This window comes from Hyaena hyaena, unplaced genomic scaffold, assembly GCF_003009895.1.
Source record: "Hyaena hyaena isolate Hyena2069 unplaced genomic scaffold, ASM300989v1 scaffold_576, whole genome shotgun sequence".
Taxonomy (NCBI): domain Eukaryota; kingdom Metazoa; phylum Chordata; class Mammalia; order Carnivora; family Hyaenidae; genus Hyaena; species Hyaena hyaena.
In genome coordinates this window covers 659,549-675,222 of record NW_024081208.1, presented here as the reverse complement: position 1 = coordinate 675,222, position 15,674 = coordinate 659,549, and the positions used below count along the sequence as shown (strand labels likewise).

At 37.7% G+C, this 15,674-nt stretch overlaps 1 protein-coding gene across 1 annotated transcript in view; it reads right to left on the bottom strand.

Moving 5' to 3' along the window:
- IL1RAPL2 (interleukin 1 receptor accessory protein like 2) overlaps positions 1-15,674 on the bottom strand; it is a 637,686-nt gene that overhangs the window by 310,520 nt on the left and 311,492 nt on the right. Inside the window, exon 6 of the mRNA XM_039256555.1 lies at positions 3,179-3,253. Within this exon, the coding sequence (XP_039112486.1) occupies positions 3,179-3,253 (75 nt within the window). The remainder of the gene's footprint in view (positions 1-3,178; positions 3,254-15,674) is intronic.

The following is a 15,674-nucleotide window of genomic DNA, read 5'->3' as shown; positions in this document are numbered from 1 at the left end:
ACTTTCAATATGGCTTCTTCATTTACCAACCCCTGTGTTCAGTGGCGTCTCTTTCTTCAAATGATGCCCCATCTTCTAGGGCCTCTCCGTGTGGCTTGAGCTTCTCATAGCATGGTAGTTTCAGAGAAGACCAGAACCCAAAGAGAAGCTTCAAGGATTTTTCGACCCACCCTCCAAACTCCCAGAATCACTTTAATTATATTCTATTGATCAAGCATATCCCTAAGGCCATCTTAGATTCAAGGGAAGGGGGGTGATAAACTTAAGAGTAGCAAAAAATCTATGGCGATCTTAAATTTCTTTTTAGTTTATTTTATTTTTGAGAGACAGAGCATGAGTAGGGAAGGGGCAGAAAGAGGAGATACAGAATCCAAAGCAGGCCCCAGGCTCTGAGCTGCCAGCACAGAGCCCGAGGCAGGGCTCCATCCTACGAACCTGTGAGATCTTTTTTTTTTTTTATTTTTTTTTATTTTTTATTTTTTATATTTTTATTTATTTCTAGGAGAGAGAGAGAGAGACAGCGTGAGCAGGGGAGGGTCAGAGAGAGAAGGAGTCACAGACTGAAACAGGCTCCAGGCTCTGAGCTGGCAGTCAGCACAGAGCCCGACGCGGGGCTCGAACCCACAAACCGCGAGATCATGACCTAAGCGAAAGTCGGACGCTTAACCGACTAAGCCACCCAGGCGCCCCCGAACCTGTGAGATCTTGACCTGAGCTGAAGTCGGACGCTCAACCGACTGAGCCACCCAGGTGTGCCTGGCCAACTTAATCTAATAGAATGTTGTCTCAGATATTAGGTACTAACTGAGACTGGGGAAACCTAAACTTGGTAGTGTGCTAGGCCATTTGAATTGGATTGTTGTATTTTTGGTAGTTATACTTTTAGTTCTAATTTGAGGATGTCTAAAGCTAAATTTGTTTAATAAACTTAAAAAAAAGTAAAACAATTTCCAAAACTTTTCATGATTTTACTGAATTCTGAGTTTTCCAGATATAGACAGGAGTGTCCAATCAATCCAATTATCTTTCTCTTTTTTACAATTGTAGTTACATTCTAACTGCAGAACTCCCACTGACACTGAGGAGTTCTCTGTCATTTACAGTGCTCCTAACATCATCTTGCTATTGAGGCATAAGAATAACTTACAAAATAACTTCCAATTGTGAATAAATGGTGCTAAATAAATACATGGAAAAGTTAAAATCACTTAAAATTAACTAGTTATGTGGCCTTTGAAATTTTAAAGATATGGTTTAACTGATTTTGTTTTCTTTTCCCTGAATTAAATGGTTGCTTTAGCATTTCAGAGAAACAGCCTTTCTGGGATGAAAAAATGGGCAGGTATCCATCTTTTTGTCAATAAAGTTTTCTCCAAGTTGTGTCACAAACTAAAATCTGAAACGTTCAGCCTTTTACCTATTGGAAGCAAATTACTTTAGTAATTTTACAAGGTCATGTTGGTGGTGGGTTATTTTAGCATATATACCTATGTAAGAACACGCATTTATACCAAGGACACATTTTAGAAATGTCCTAAATAGCACATTCAGATTATGTACCCAGTGAATCTGAATAAAATATAGTCCTTACAATGGTCTCTCTACTTGCTTAGGAAAAATACTCCTCTAACTTTTTTTTGTTAAACCTTGACTAATAGCAGAGGAAAATGAAGTTCCCACTCATGAGCCACAAACACAAAATTTGAAATAGTGTGAATTTTGATTTCTACTCTTTAATATATATGCTTTCATATAAAAATAATTATTCACTTAAATCTTCATGAAACTAATGATATAAGGTCAGCTTATGGCTTCATGTAACTACCACAGAATACAATTTAAGGTATTTTTATCCCAGTATTGACAGAAAGATGTAAGCAAAAATTACTGAGAGTATGGGTCAGCCCATCTAGATTTGGCTTTAATAAAATGTAATGATTCTGCAAAATAATAAAAGTGGTGGGGGGAGAACCATTTTCTAATACTTCAACATTATCTATAAAATATTCACTGCAATTTCCACAACTGCTATTTCCATAATCCATTCTTAACAACATACTTCTTTTCTTTTCTCTCTCTCTCTTTTTTTTTTTTTTTTAAATACTTAACTTTGGGCCTCATACCGGTAGGCTGCATTAACTACAATGTACTATAATTCTTTTTAGAGAAATGAACAAGTTTGTAGGAATTTAATTTTCTCTCACCTATTCTCAAGATAGAAATAAGCCTCTAATAATCCAAATTCAATTGGATTCAAAATCTGAGTAAAAAAAAAAAAAACACCTTCCAAGTAGATGATATACTGTGAATAATTCTTCTTCCCTGGCTATATATTTGGTAGGTACAACTATGCTCACAGGGTTCAATAAATCATATACCCAAAATAAACTTAATACACCTCCAGTATATTTACTCAGTTGTCTTATTTAAAATTGAAGAAATTCTTAGAATTGAAGAACAGAATGAAACCCAAGGTAGATGAAAGCTCACAAATGTTAAAGTACATGGTTTAGAGTAAAGGCCATGATATGAAGAGATACTAACAGGCCTCTGAGTCTTAAGTTCACAGTTCTTGAAATATAAGGATTACTGGTAGGGGACTCAAAAAGAAGACTCAACACCTTGTGACTTTATTAGAGTTTGCAGTAAAATATTAGCACCAGTAAATCAACTTGTTACTTTTACCAACACCAAATATTCATGAATATTCAGGATCTCAACGTAAAAATAAGTTTTAAATAGCTCTGGATTGTGCCTTTGGAAATCATATCATCCAATCATTTTAAAGGTTGTACTCAGGGGCCTTTTATTTTTAAAAAGTGCTGTTCTCTAGGAGTTAATGTTCTCTAAGTGAAAATTTTTGGCTGACAAGCATGAAAAGTTTTTTGTACCAGTCACCAATGCAGGACACCTAGGAATCTATCAATCACAGAGTTAAAAAGCTCTGTCCTGTAGCACACTTAATACCTAGTGTAACCAATCAATATTACAATTCCTCGATGCAATTCAAACTCATTTCCTTAAACTATTACACTGAACTCCAGGGTTATAAATGAGCAGAAACAAATTGATTTGCATGTAATAACAGTGGCAATAAACCTTTCCTGGTTCATGTAATTTTCCCCATCTGTTAACAGAGAGCAAGTTTAGGATCTATTATTCCCAGAAGGGGACTTACCCAGCTGGACATCTATAACACTTGGCTGATTCTCCATGGGGAACAATGGCTTGGGAGGCTTGTCTGTGAGTAAAGCTAGAAGAGAAAATGAAAGAAGGTAATGGAAAAATTGAGATAAATTGCAGGATAAGAGAGATTCTATCGTGAATGATATTTAATGTTTGTAGACTTGATGGTGTGTAAACATTTATTAGACAGCATTTGTACTTGAGTTGTTACTGTATTCATACAATATCCATTTCCCAGCACATTTAGAGCACCACTGATTCACTGTAAATAGGCCATTTCAACAGCTTTCAAACAAGATAATAAAATGGACTATTTTGAGTGATTTTTATAAACTTGTAAGTGTAAAGAAATATATATTTTAAAAATATAATCAGATAAACATTACATCTTCATTTGTACTTGTGGTGCTAAGTATTTTTAATGAAATACAGCCCTAATAAACATTTCTAATAGACCTCCGAATCATACCCCATTCTTTACTCAGCCTCTGAGACAATATAATAAAACACTAGTACCTTCATTAGGATAATGATTAAAAATACTGATTCAGCAATTTTGTTCACTAAGTCCTGTGCCAACTGCTAAGGAAGAAGGAATTAAAACCTTTATATTTACCCTCAATTTATACTCTAGGACTATGAACACAGAATTAGAACAGCAAAAGAAAGGAATAATAGAAGACTACAGTCTAGTAACAGATTGTATCATTTGAGCCATAAGACTATATGTAGTAAGGGGCGCCTGGGTGGCTTAGTCGGTTAAGCATCCGACTTTCGCTTAGGTCATGATCTCGCCGTTTGTGGGTTCGAGCCCCGCGTCGGGCTCTGTGCTGACTGCCAGCTCAGAGCCTGGAGCCTGTTTCAGAGTCTGTGACTTCCTCTCTCTCTGACCTTCCCCTGCTCACGCTGTCTCTCTCTCTCTCTCCTAGAAATAAAAATATGAAAAAAAAAAGACTATATGCAGTAAAAGAATGGAGAAAGAGGAGGCTAAAATTAGCTGGCAGAGTTGGGAAAAGTTTTATGAGGGAAATGGGTTTCCAGGTAGATCTTAACAAATGGAAAAGCTTTGGAAAAGTAGAGAGTAAGGAAGAAGAAATTCAGGAAAGATTGACACAAACCAAGGAAGAGAGGTAGAACTTAGCAAGCATAATGTAGGACTAGAGGAAAATGATCTGGTGAGAAGGAACTGCGTGGGGTAAGGTAAACAGCAAGCTGTTCATGATATAGAATAATTAGAGCTTAATTCTGGAGGATCATGGGAAACATGCAGAGGAATTTGGACATGATGTAGCAGACTACAAGACCATTGAAAATTCGTGGAACAACAGCAACAAAAGACTCAAGGGAAGTACTATTTAAAGATGATTGACTTCCTACATAGGATGGGTAAGAGGAGAACAAAACCAGCTAAGAGGATGCAGTAATAACACAATAGTAGGGCAATGAAGAGTCATCAGTGGTGGAATCTAGGGAAAATTTTAAAAAGGCAAACTTGAAATGCACCTAGAAGAAAGAAATGAGAGGACTTGGCACACAAATACAAAATAGTTTATGACAAAGCTTATATCAAGCTATTATTTATATCCTGAATTCCTTTTAATTGTTCCCATATTTATGTCTTGCTTCAACTCTCCAACTAGACTAGATTACCTACTAAAGGGAAATCTTTTATTTTTTTAAAAAAATTTTAAATGTTTTTATTTATTTCTGAGAGAGAGAGAGACAGAGTGAGCAGGGGAGAGTCAGAGAGAGAGGGAGACACAGAATCTGAAGCAGGCTCCAGGCTCTGAGCTAGCTGTCAGCACAGAGCCCGACGCGGGGCTTGAACCCATGAACCGTGAGACCATGACCTGACCCAAAGTCGGACGCTTAACCGACTGAGCCACCCAGGTGCCCCTAAAGGGAAATCTTTTATATGTCTTTGTAATTCACAAGAGACATAGAATAAAGCTCGGCATATAGGAGATGATCATTAAACCATCATTAATTGACTGGAAAAGGAATTTCCTATTGACAAGAGAGGAGTTCATCTCACATTTACAAGACTATTTAGAAGAGAAGAAGAAACAAAAGTTGATCACATGATGGGTAAGGTTAAGAAAATATATAAATTTGGTCAGATTCCCAAAATAGTGGTTAATAACAAAGTGTACTTAGAAATTCACTTAGAAAGGAGCTTTACCTTACACTTCTTGATATCCACACTGCTTGAAATGGGAAAATTTTAGCGAATTGTTCTTATTTTTCCAACAAATTTTTATTGATGGACTACAACATATATTGACCTTATAGAATCAAATGTACTTTTCTAATTTGGCACAAAAATAGACACGTAAGTCAACAGAACAGAGTAGAAAACCCAGAAACAAGCCCACAATTATATATGGCCAGCTAATCTTTGACAAAGCAGGAAAAAATATCCAATGGGAAAAAGACAGTCTCTTAAACAAATGGTGCTGGGAAAACTGGACAACAACATGCAAAAGAATGAAACTGGACAACTTATACCATACACAAAGATAAATCCAAAATGGACTAAAAACCTAAATATGAGACCTGAAAAAAATCAAAATCCTAGAGGAGAACAAAGGCAGTAAGCTCTTTAATATCAGCCATAGCAATTTCTTTCTAGATCTGTCTCCTGAGGCAAGGGAAACAAAAGTAAAACTAAACTATTGGAAGGCACCCGGGTGGCTCAGTTGGTTGAGCATCCGACTTCAATTAAGGTCATGGTTTCACAGTTCGTGGGCTCAAGCCCCATGCTGGGCTTTGCACTGAGAGAGCAGAGGCTGTTTCTGATTCTCTGTCTCTGTCTCTGTCTCTCAGAAAAAAAAAACATTAAGAAAATGAAAATGAAATGAATAAATTAAGTATTGGGACTTAAAAAAACAAAACAAACAAACAAAAGGAAAACTTCCTAGTGAAGTAAATAATCAAGAAAACTTAAAGGCCACCTACGGAATGGGAGAAGATATTTACAAATGACATATCTGATAAAGGGTTAGTATCCAAAATCTATAATGAACTTAAACTCACCATACATAAAATGATAAAATGAATAATCCAATTAAAAAATGGGCAGAAGCAATGAATAGACACTTTTCCAAAGAAGATATGCAGATGGTCAATAGACACGTAAAAAGAACTCAACATCACTGATCATCAGGGAACTACAAATCAAAACTGCAATAAGTTATCACTCCACCCCTGCCATAATGGCTAAAATCAATAATATAAGAAACAACAGGTGCTGGAGAGAATGTGGAGAAATGAGAACATTCCTTGCACTATTGGTGGAAATTAAACTGGTATAACCACTCTGGAAAACAGTATGGAGGGTCCTCAAAAAGTTAAAAGTAGAACTACTTGTGGCACCCAGCTGGCTCAGTGTGTGACTCTTGATCTCAGGGTCGTGGGTTCGAGCCCCACATTGGGTGTAGAGATTACGTAAATAAATAAATTAAAAAAAAAAAAACCATCCTACGGTCTAACAATGCACTACTAGATATTTACTCAAAGAATGCAAAAATAATAATTCAAAGAGTAATATATCTCAATATTTTCGCAGCATTATCTACAAAGCCAAATTATGGAAACAGCCCAAGTGTCCAACTGATGAATGGATACAGAAGAGGTGATATATATGCATATATATGTATATATGTGCATATATATGTATATATGTGCATATATGTATATGTGTGAAAATTTGTATATATTATTACTCAGCTGTAGAAAAGAATGAAATCTTGGAGGGGAGGCCAACATAGCGGAGAAGTAGTGGGATCCATACTACCTGTGTCTCTCAAACAAAGAAGGGCTGAAGCCAAAGGGCTATGAACCCCAAGAGTCTGGGAGGTAAAGAGACAGAGTCCACCAGGAAGAAAACGGTAAAACTGGATGGCTCCATAAGTGTGTGATTGCAAACTGGGGGAGATAAAACGGGCCACGGAGGCATGGAGGGATGGATCCTTTTCTTCAGAGAGACAAAGGAAAGAGAAAGAGTGGCTGCGGAAGTGTAAGACTGTATCTGGATAAGAGGAAAACCTCCAACTGGGACGGAGAGGTATCCCATTATCCCATCTCTAACTGCAGGCTTTTGGAGAGAGATCCCATTTCTAACTGCAAGGGTTTCTTTGGACTAGGGCCAGCTGCTCTGTTTGCACACCAGGGGATGAGGGGAGTCTCCTCCCAGTTCGGTGGTAGGCCAGGGGTATAGGCTGCAGAAGGAGAATCCGGTCCCCTACCCTGAAGGGCTGCAGCACAGCTACAGGGTTACATTTTGGGTGGCATCATTAATGCACACGGAGTGGGAATTTAAAGTCCAGCTAAGCACGGGACATAGGAGACTGTGGAGCCAGACAGCCTGCCTCATCTGCGTCCCTAGCACAGTGAGGACTGATCTAAAGGAGTGATTTGGGATACCTGGTCTGTGAGGAAGGGACTGGGGCCTTGCCATTTTTCTACCCACAACTATCAAGGCAGGGTCTCAGGGATCAGTCCACTGGGCCCAGAGTGGAGGTGAGACCCTCCTACCCCAAACCATGCCCACACCCCTCTCCCCCCACCCCCCATGCTGAGGAGCTACTTATCTACTGGAGCTGGATAGAGGCTGTGGAACCAGACGGCCCTCTATTGACCAGCACTGCGGCATTGCCTGGATTAATCTAGGTGATTTCTTGTTATTTAGATATATTCTCCCTTTTCTCCTTTTTATATCCTCCATGCTCGAGGCTGGTTACTCTGGTTAGTGGTTTGCTTAAAGAGACATATTTAATTCATTCTCTTGATGCATGGTCTATACCTTCCTCTTTACTTTCCTTTCTCTCTCACTGGAATTATCAGGCCATATAGTTTCTCTGGATAACTTTATCTTTGTTTCTTTTTCCTTGTCTCCTTCCTTATTCTCCTTTCTCTCTCTCTCAGGATTAAGACGTTTAGTCTCTCCATCTGGTCAATGTTCATTTTATCTTTGTCCCTGCTCCTGTTATTTCTCTCTTTGTATTTGCTCTACCATCAGCACTGCCTCCACTCTGTTCTTTACTTGTAACTGGTGTTTGTGGGGTTGTTTGTTTGTTTGTTTGTTTTTTGTTTGTTTTTTGCTTTTAGATTGTTTTTTGTGTTTTGGTTTTTGTTTCTGTTTGTTTGCTTGTTTGTTTTATTTGTGCATTTGCATGTTTTTGTTTCCTTTTTGTTTGTCTGTTTTCCTTTCCAGGGCTACTTCAAGGAACAAACCAAAGCACACTTAGTGGAGGGCTCAAAACATCACTATGAGTAGGGTAATAAAATAACCAAAGTCACAATAACAGAGAATAAGTAACACTCTCCAATAAACACCTCCTTAAAGCCTAGGCCCTGGACAGCATATGAGCCACCTTTAATATAGCAGTATTCGCAGGTGCAGAGCAAACAACAAGCTTTTAAGATGTACAAGGGATAAAAACTAGCCAAAATGACGAAATGGAAGAATTCTTCTCAAAATAAATTCCAGGAAGAAATGACAGTTACATAATTTATCAAAACAGATATATAAACAACATAACTGAACAAGAATTTAGAACAATAGTCATAAAATTAATTCTTGGGCTTAAGCATGCAAGACAGCAGATACTCCATTGCTGCATAGATCAAGGATCTTAAAAATAATCATGATAAATTAAAAAATGCTATAAATGAGGTGCAAAATAAAATGGAGGTGGCCACAGTGTGGATTGAAGTTGCAGAGGAGAGAACTGTTGAGTTAGAAGGTAAAATTATAGAAAATGAGGAAGCCAAAGTAAAGATAGATAAAATGATTCAGGAACACTTAAGGAATTAAGTGAGAATTAAGTGATGCAATCAAATGGAACAATATCCATATAATAGGAATTCCAGAAGAAGAAGAAGAGAAATGGGCTGAAGGCATACTTGAACAAATCATAGCTGAGAACTTTCCCAACCTGGGGAAGGAAACAGACATTGAAACCCACGAGGCACAGAGAACTCCTTTCGGACATAACTTGAATCGATCTTCTGCACAACATATCATAGTGAAAATAGTGAAACTGGCAAAATACAAAGATAGAGAATTCTGAAAGCAGCTAGGGATAAACGGACTTTAACATACAAAGGTAGACACATAAGGGTAGTAGCAGACCTATCTACTGAAACTTGGCAGGCCAGAAAGGAATGGCAGGAAATCTTCAATGTGATGAACAGGAAACATATGCAGCCACAAATCCTCTATCCAGCAAGCCTATCATTCAGAATAGAAGGAGATATGAAGGTTTTCCCAAACAAACAAAATTGAAGGAATTCATCACCAATAAACCAGCCCTACAAGAGATCCTAACGGGGACTCTGTGAGTGAAATGTTGCAAGGACCACAAAGTACCAAGAGACATCACTACAAGCATGAAACCTACAGATAACACAATGACTCCGAACCCATAGTTTTCTTTTCTTTTTTAATTTTTTTAATTTTTTAAATTTCTTTTTGAGAGAGAGAGAGAGAGAGAGAGAGGGCCTGAGCAGGGGAGGGTCAGAGAGAGAGGGAGACACAGAATCCGAAAACAGGCTCCAGGCTCTGAGCTGTCAGCACAGACCCCGATGCGGGCCTCGAACCCACGAACCGTGAGGTCATGACTTGAGCTGAAGTCGGACGCTTAACCGACTGAGCCACCAAGGCGCCCCTATAGTTTTCAATAATAACACTGAATGTAAATGGACTAAATGCTCCAATCAAAAGACATAGGTATCAGAATGGATAAAAACAAAACAAAACAAAAAACAAGATCCATCTATTTGTTGTCTACAAGAGACTCGTTTTAGACCTGAGGACACCTTCAGATTGAAAGTAAGGGGATGGAGGGGTGCCTGGGTGGCTCAGTCGGTTAAACGTCCAACTTCAGGTCAGGTCATGATCTTGCAGTCTGTGAGTTCGAGCCCCGCATCAGGCTCTGCACTGTCAGCTCAGAGCCTGGAGCCTGCTTTGGATTCTGTGTCTCCCTCTCTCTCTGCCCCTTCCCCACTCATGCCCTGTCTCTCTCTGTCTCAGAAATGAATAAACATTAAAAATAAAGTTAATAAAGTTAAAAAAAAGAAAGTAAGGGGATGGAGAAATATCTATCATGCTACTGGAAGTCAAAAGAAAGCTGGGGTGGCCATACTTAGACAAACTAGACTTTAAATTAAAGGCTGTAACAAGAGATGAATAAGAAATTTATATAAAAATTACAGGGTCTATCTATAAGGAAGAGCTAACAATTATAAATGGCTACATACGGAATTTGTAAGCACCAAAATATATAAAACAAGCACAAACATAAACAATCTTATTGATAAGAATATGCTAATTGCAGAGTAATTTAATATTCCACTTATAGCAATGAATAGATTAACTAGACAGAGAATCAGTAAAGAAACAATGACCCTGAATGACACATTGGACCAAATGGACTTGACAGATATATTTAGAACTCTACATCCCAAAGCAGTAGAATACACTTTCTTCTCGAGTACATATGGTACACTCTCCAAGATAGATCACATACTGGGTCACAAAGCAGCCCTCAATAAATATAAAAGAATTGAGATCATACCATTCACACTTTCAGATCACAATGCTATGAAACTTGAAATCAACCATGGGAAAATGTCTGGATAACACCCAAAAGCACAGAGGTTAAAGAGCATCCTACTAAAGAAGGAATGGGTCAACCAGTCAATTAGAGAAGAAGTTAAAAATATATATGGAAACAAATGATAATGAAAATACAACAATCTAAACCCCTTGGGATGCAGCAAAGGCAGTCCAAAGAGGAAAATACATTGTACTCCAGGCCTATTCCAAGAAACTAGAAAAAGTGGAAATACAAAATCTAAGAGCACATCTAAAGGAACTAGAAGCAGAATAGCATAGACACGCCAAACCAAGAAGAAGAGAAATAATAAATATCAGGACAGAAATAAACAACATAGAATCCAAAAAAAAAAAAAACACCAGTTGAACAGATCAATGAAACCAAGAGTTGTTTTTTTAAATAAACAAAACTGATAAACAAGACAAAAAGAAAAGAGAGAGCACCCAAATAGACAAAATCACGAATGAAAATGGATTTATTACAACCAACCCCTCGGAAATACAAGCAATTATCAGGGAATACTATGAAAAATTATATACCGGGTCATAAGGGAGTTCTATTGCTAATTTTTTTTTAAAAAATAGTTTATTGTCAAGTTGGTTTCCATATAACACCCAGTGCTCATCCCCACAAGTGCCCTCCTCCATGACCATCACTCCCCTTCACCTCACCCCCATACCCATCAGTCCTCAGTTTGTTCTCACCATTCTAGAGTCTCTCATGGTGTGCCTCCCTCCCTCTCTCCCCCCATTTCCCCCCTTCTCCCCCACGGTCCTCCGTTAAGTTCCTCCTAATCCTCTTATACGTGCAAACATATGGTAGCTGTCCTTTTCTGCCTGACTTATTTCGCTCAGCATAACACCCTTAAGGTCCATCCATGTTGTTACACATGGCTAGATTTCATTCTTTCTCATTGCCATGTAGTATTCCATCGTATAGATAAACCACATCTTCTTGATCCACACTGCTAGGAATTTACCCAAGGGATACAAGAGTACAGATGCATAGGGGCACATGTACCCCAATGTTCATAGCAACACTCTCAACAACACCCGAAAAACAAACAATCCAATGAGGAAATTGGCAGAAGACATGAACAGACACTTCTCCAAAGAGGACAGCCAGATGGCCAACAGACACAAGAAACGATGCTCAGCATCCCTCCTCATCAGGGAAATACAAATCAAAACCACACTGAGATACCACCTCACGCTGGTCAGAGTAGTTAAAATGAGCAAATGAGAGGACTCTAGATGCTGGCGAGGATGTGGAGAAATGGGCATCCTCCTACACTGTTGGTGGGAATGTCAACTGGTGCAGCCCCTCTGGAAAACAGTGTGGAGACTCGTCAAAAAATTAACACTAGAACTCCCCTATGACCCAGCAATAGCACTGCTAGGAATTTACCCAAGGGGTACAGTAGTGCTGATGCATATGGGCACATGTTCCCCAATGTTTATAGCAGCACTCTCAACAATAACCAAATCATGTAAAGAGCCTAAATGTCCATCAACTGATGAATGAATAAAGAAGATGTGGTTTATATATACAATGGAATACTACTTAGCAATGATAAAGAATGAAATCTGGCCATTTGCTGCAATGTGGATGGAACTAGAGGGTATTATGCTAAGTGAAATAAGTCAGTCAGAGAAAGACAGATACCATATATTTTCACTCATATGTGGATTTTGAGAAACTTAACAGAAAACCACGGGGTGGGGAAGGGGAAAAAAAGTTACAGAGAGGGAGGAAGGCAAACCATACGTAACTCTCAAATAATGAGAACAAACTGAGGGTTGATGGGGGTTGGGAGAATGGGGAAAGTTAGTGATTGGCATTTAGGAGGGCACATATTGGGATGAGTACTGTGTGTTCTATGTAAACCAATTTAGCAATAAACTATATTAAAAAAAGAATGAAATCTTGCCATTTGCAATGGCATGGATGGGGCTAGAGAGTATTATGCTAAGCAAAATAAGTCAGTCACTGAAAGACAAATATCACATTATTTTACTCATAGGTGGAATTTAAGAAACAAAACAAATGAACAAAGGAGAAAGAAAGAGAAAAGGGAGGCAAATCAAGAAATTGACTCTTAACTCTAGAGAACAAAATGATGGTTACTAGAGGGGAGATGGGTAAGGGAATCAGTTAAATAGGTGATGGGAATTAAGGAAGGAGTGTACTTGTTGTGATGAGGTAAATTGGGCATAATGTAAACAAACATACAAATATAATATTTATAGTTTTCATTGTCTAAATATTTCAGTTACTCTTAAAAATCTGATATTTATTGATATTATTTTTACTTATGAGAGAGAGACAGAGAGAGAGAGGGAACACCTGAGTGGGGGAGAGGGACAGAAGAAGAAAGGCAGGCTCCACATTCAGAGTAGAGCCCAACATGGGGCTAGATACCATGACTTTGGGATAATGACCTGAGGTGAAATCAAGAGTCAGATGCTCAACTGACTGACCCATCCAGGCTCTCCAGTAATCTAATATTTCAATATTATTGGAACATAAAGGATATACTTTAAACAAAAATTAAATATTTGAACTTAGAATCCAGTCATAACAAATGTTTGATTTCATTGTTCTTTGTTACTGTTTGTAATAGCAGAATATTGGAAACTAAATATCCATCAGTAGGAGAGTAGTAGTTAAACAATATGGTTCTTTCATATAATGTTATGATGCAGCTATTTAAAATAAATAGATAAATCTGTACATCTGTTATAAAAAGATCTCCAAGATACACTGTTCAACAGTGTGAATAGCATACTATTCTGTGTGTAAAAATAAAATTATGTGTGTGTGTGTGCCCATGTATTTGAACATTTGTGTTTAAGTATGGAATATTTCTGAATGGATACATGTAAAAATGATTAACAGTGATATCCTCTGATGAAAGGAACTAGGTGGCTGAAGAATGGTGAAGGGGGTAAAGACAGTACAGTAAGTTAGAGGAAAATTTAATTTTGAGTATACATTTTTTCTACGTTTTGAACAACATGCATATGCTATATATTCAAAACACAAAAATTAAAATTTAATAAAACCCATTCACTTTCATTTTATTTATAAAAATAATTTTGATTTCTTTGTATAATTATTCTCAATTTGCCTTATACATCCAGATTATAGACACTTGGCCTATTAGGAATTCTTCTTAGTGTTATTTTCAACTATATCGTCCCTCCAAATGAATTAGTTGGAAAGTGATTGGTGGGAAGCAACTGTATGTATTATTTTATTCTCAAAGATGAATATCTTGACCAGTTCTTATCAGGGTATGAATTTGGAGTCATTGTTGTTCCTCACCCTCACCTCCTGCCATAGACTATGGATACATTTACCCTGATTTCATTATTACTAAATGTTAATTACTGAAGTAATATTCATTAACAGAAATGATAATATTAATTGTCTCAAATTTATAGGCAGTGCATAATTTTCGAAGTGCTTTTAGATACATTAACTCATGTTATCTATACAATGACCTTAGAAAGTAAGGAAGATAGTTGCAATATGGCCAATTTAGAGATGAAGCTAAATGAGGGTTACATTATTTCATTTGGTACCCCTTTGTGACCAAAATCCCCCATTTACAGAACTGCCAGGAAGACAGATACAAGTTGTGGGCAGGAGATAAGTACAAGTGTTCAATACTGGATCAATGGTTTTAGCCTCTTTGACTACACACTAAGCTAGACCCGTGGGAATGGCTTTGTGGCAAATGGCCAACAGAGACATATTCCTGTAGGACATTCCACACACGTACATTTTCCCCCTAAACCCATAAATGAAAGGGGATGAATTTACACTTACCCTAACACATCCCAGTGGGATGTATGGGTGTAGAGCCTCATTAAATTTCAATATCATGCCTAGGCCTGAATTGCCAAGACGTGCAGGGCATTTGTGAAGATAAAACAGCAACTGTAGCGGTTCATCTGGATCCGGACACCAGCCCAGAGACAAATCTATCAGCACCCAGTGTAATTATAGCATTTGCAGATTAGCTAGAGGACATGCTGCCAAGGGCAGACAAACACATTTCTTTGTTCTTTTTAAAAATTTCATCTGAAATTCAGTTACTATGTGAGAAATGAGTGGAAGAGATGTCAATACCAGGGTCCCTCGACAACAGAGTGAAGATTTACAATTTTATTAGAAAATTGACCATTGACCTCTATAGGGATTAATTTGATGTCTGTGCTAGTCTTTGAATTTGCTGCCCAAGCTTCATGTTTTGATTGAAAGAACAAAAGCAAGGAGTGCAGTGTGGTACTAATGTTTCAGTCCACAATTTCTCCCCTGCATTTCCCTTTGTAGCTTCTTATGTTTAATTATCCTTAAATATAATTGCTCTACTGAGTCTATCATGACAGTAGTCTTAATGTACTTGTGAAATGATTACTGTTCCTGCCTCCTTCTTCCTAAAGCTAGCTTTTATGTGTTTGACACTAATTTTCCTCAGGAGAATGTCCAATTTGGCTTTCTCTTTCCTATTATAGGTAAAGGTTTTGTCTACCTGTACAAAGCAATTGGTTTGACTGAAATGACTGATCAATTTCCATGAACATAGTATAAGAAATAAGTAGAATTTGTTGTTTGATTGAATAAATCAGTTTGACTGTATTGCCTAACTATTACATACCGTTATAAGTTTCATCATCTTCTTAAGTTGTTAATTTGTCTATTTAACTAGACTTTCCAGAGAACTAATTGGGAAGGAGCATGACAGCTGTACAAAGGACACTAAATGTATGAGCACACTTGGGTCATAAAGTAACTCATTAATTTCTATGAATGAAGCCATTGTGGAATGTGTATGTTAAGGTTAATGAAATGGATGCC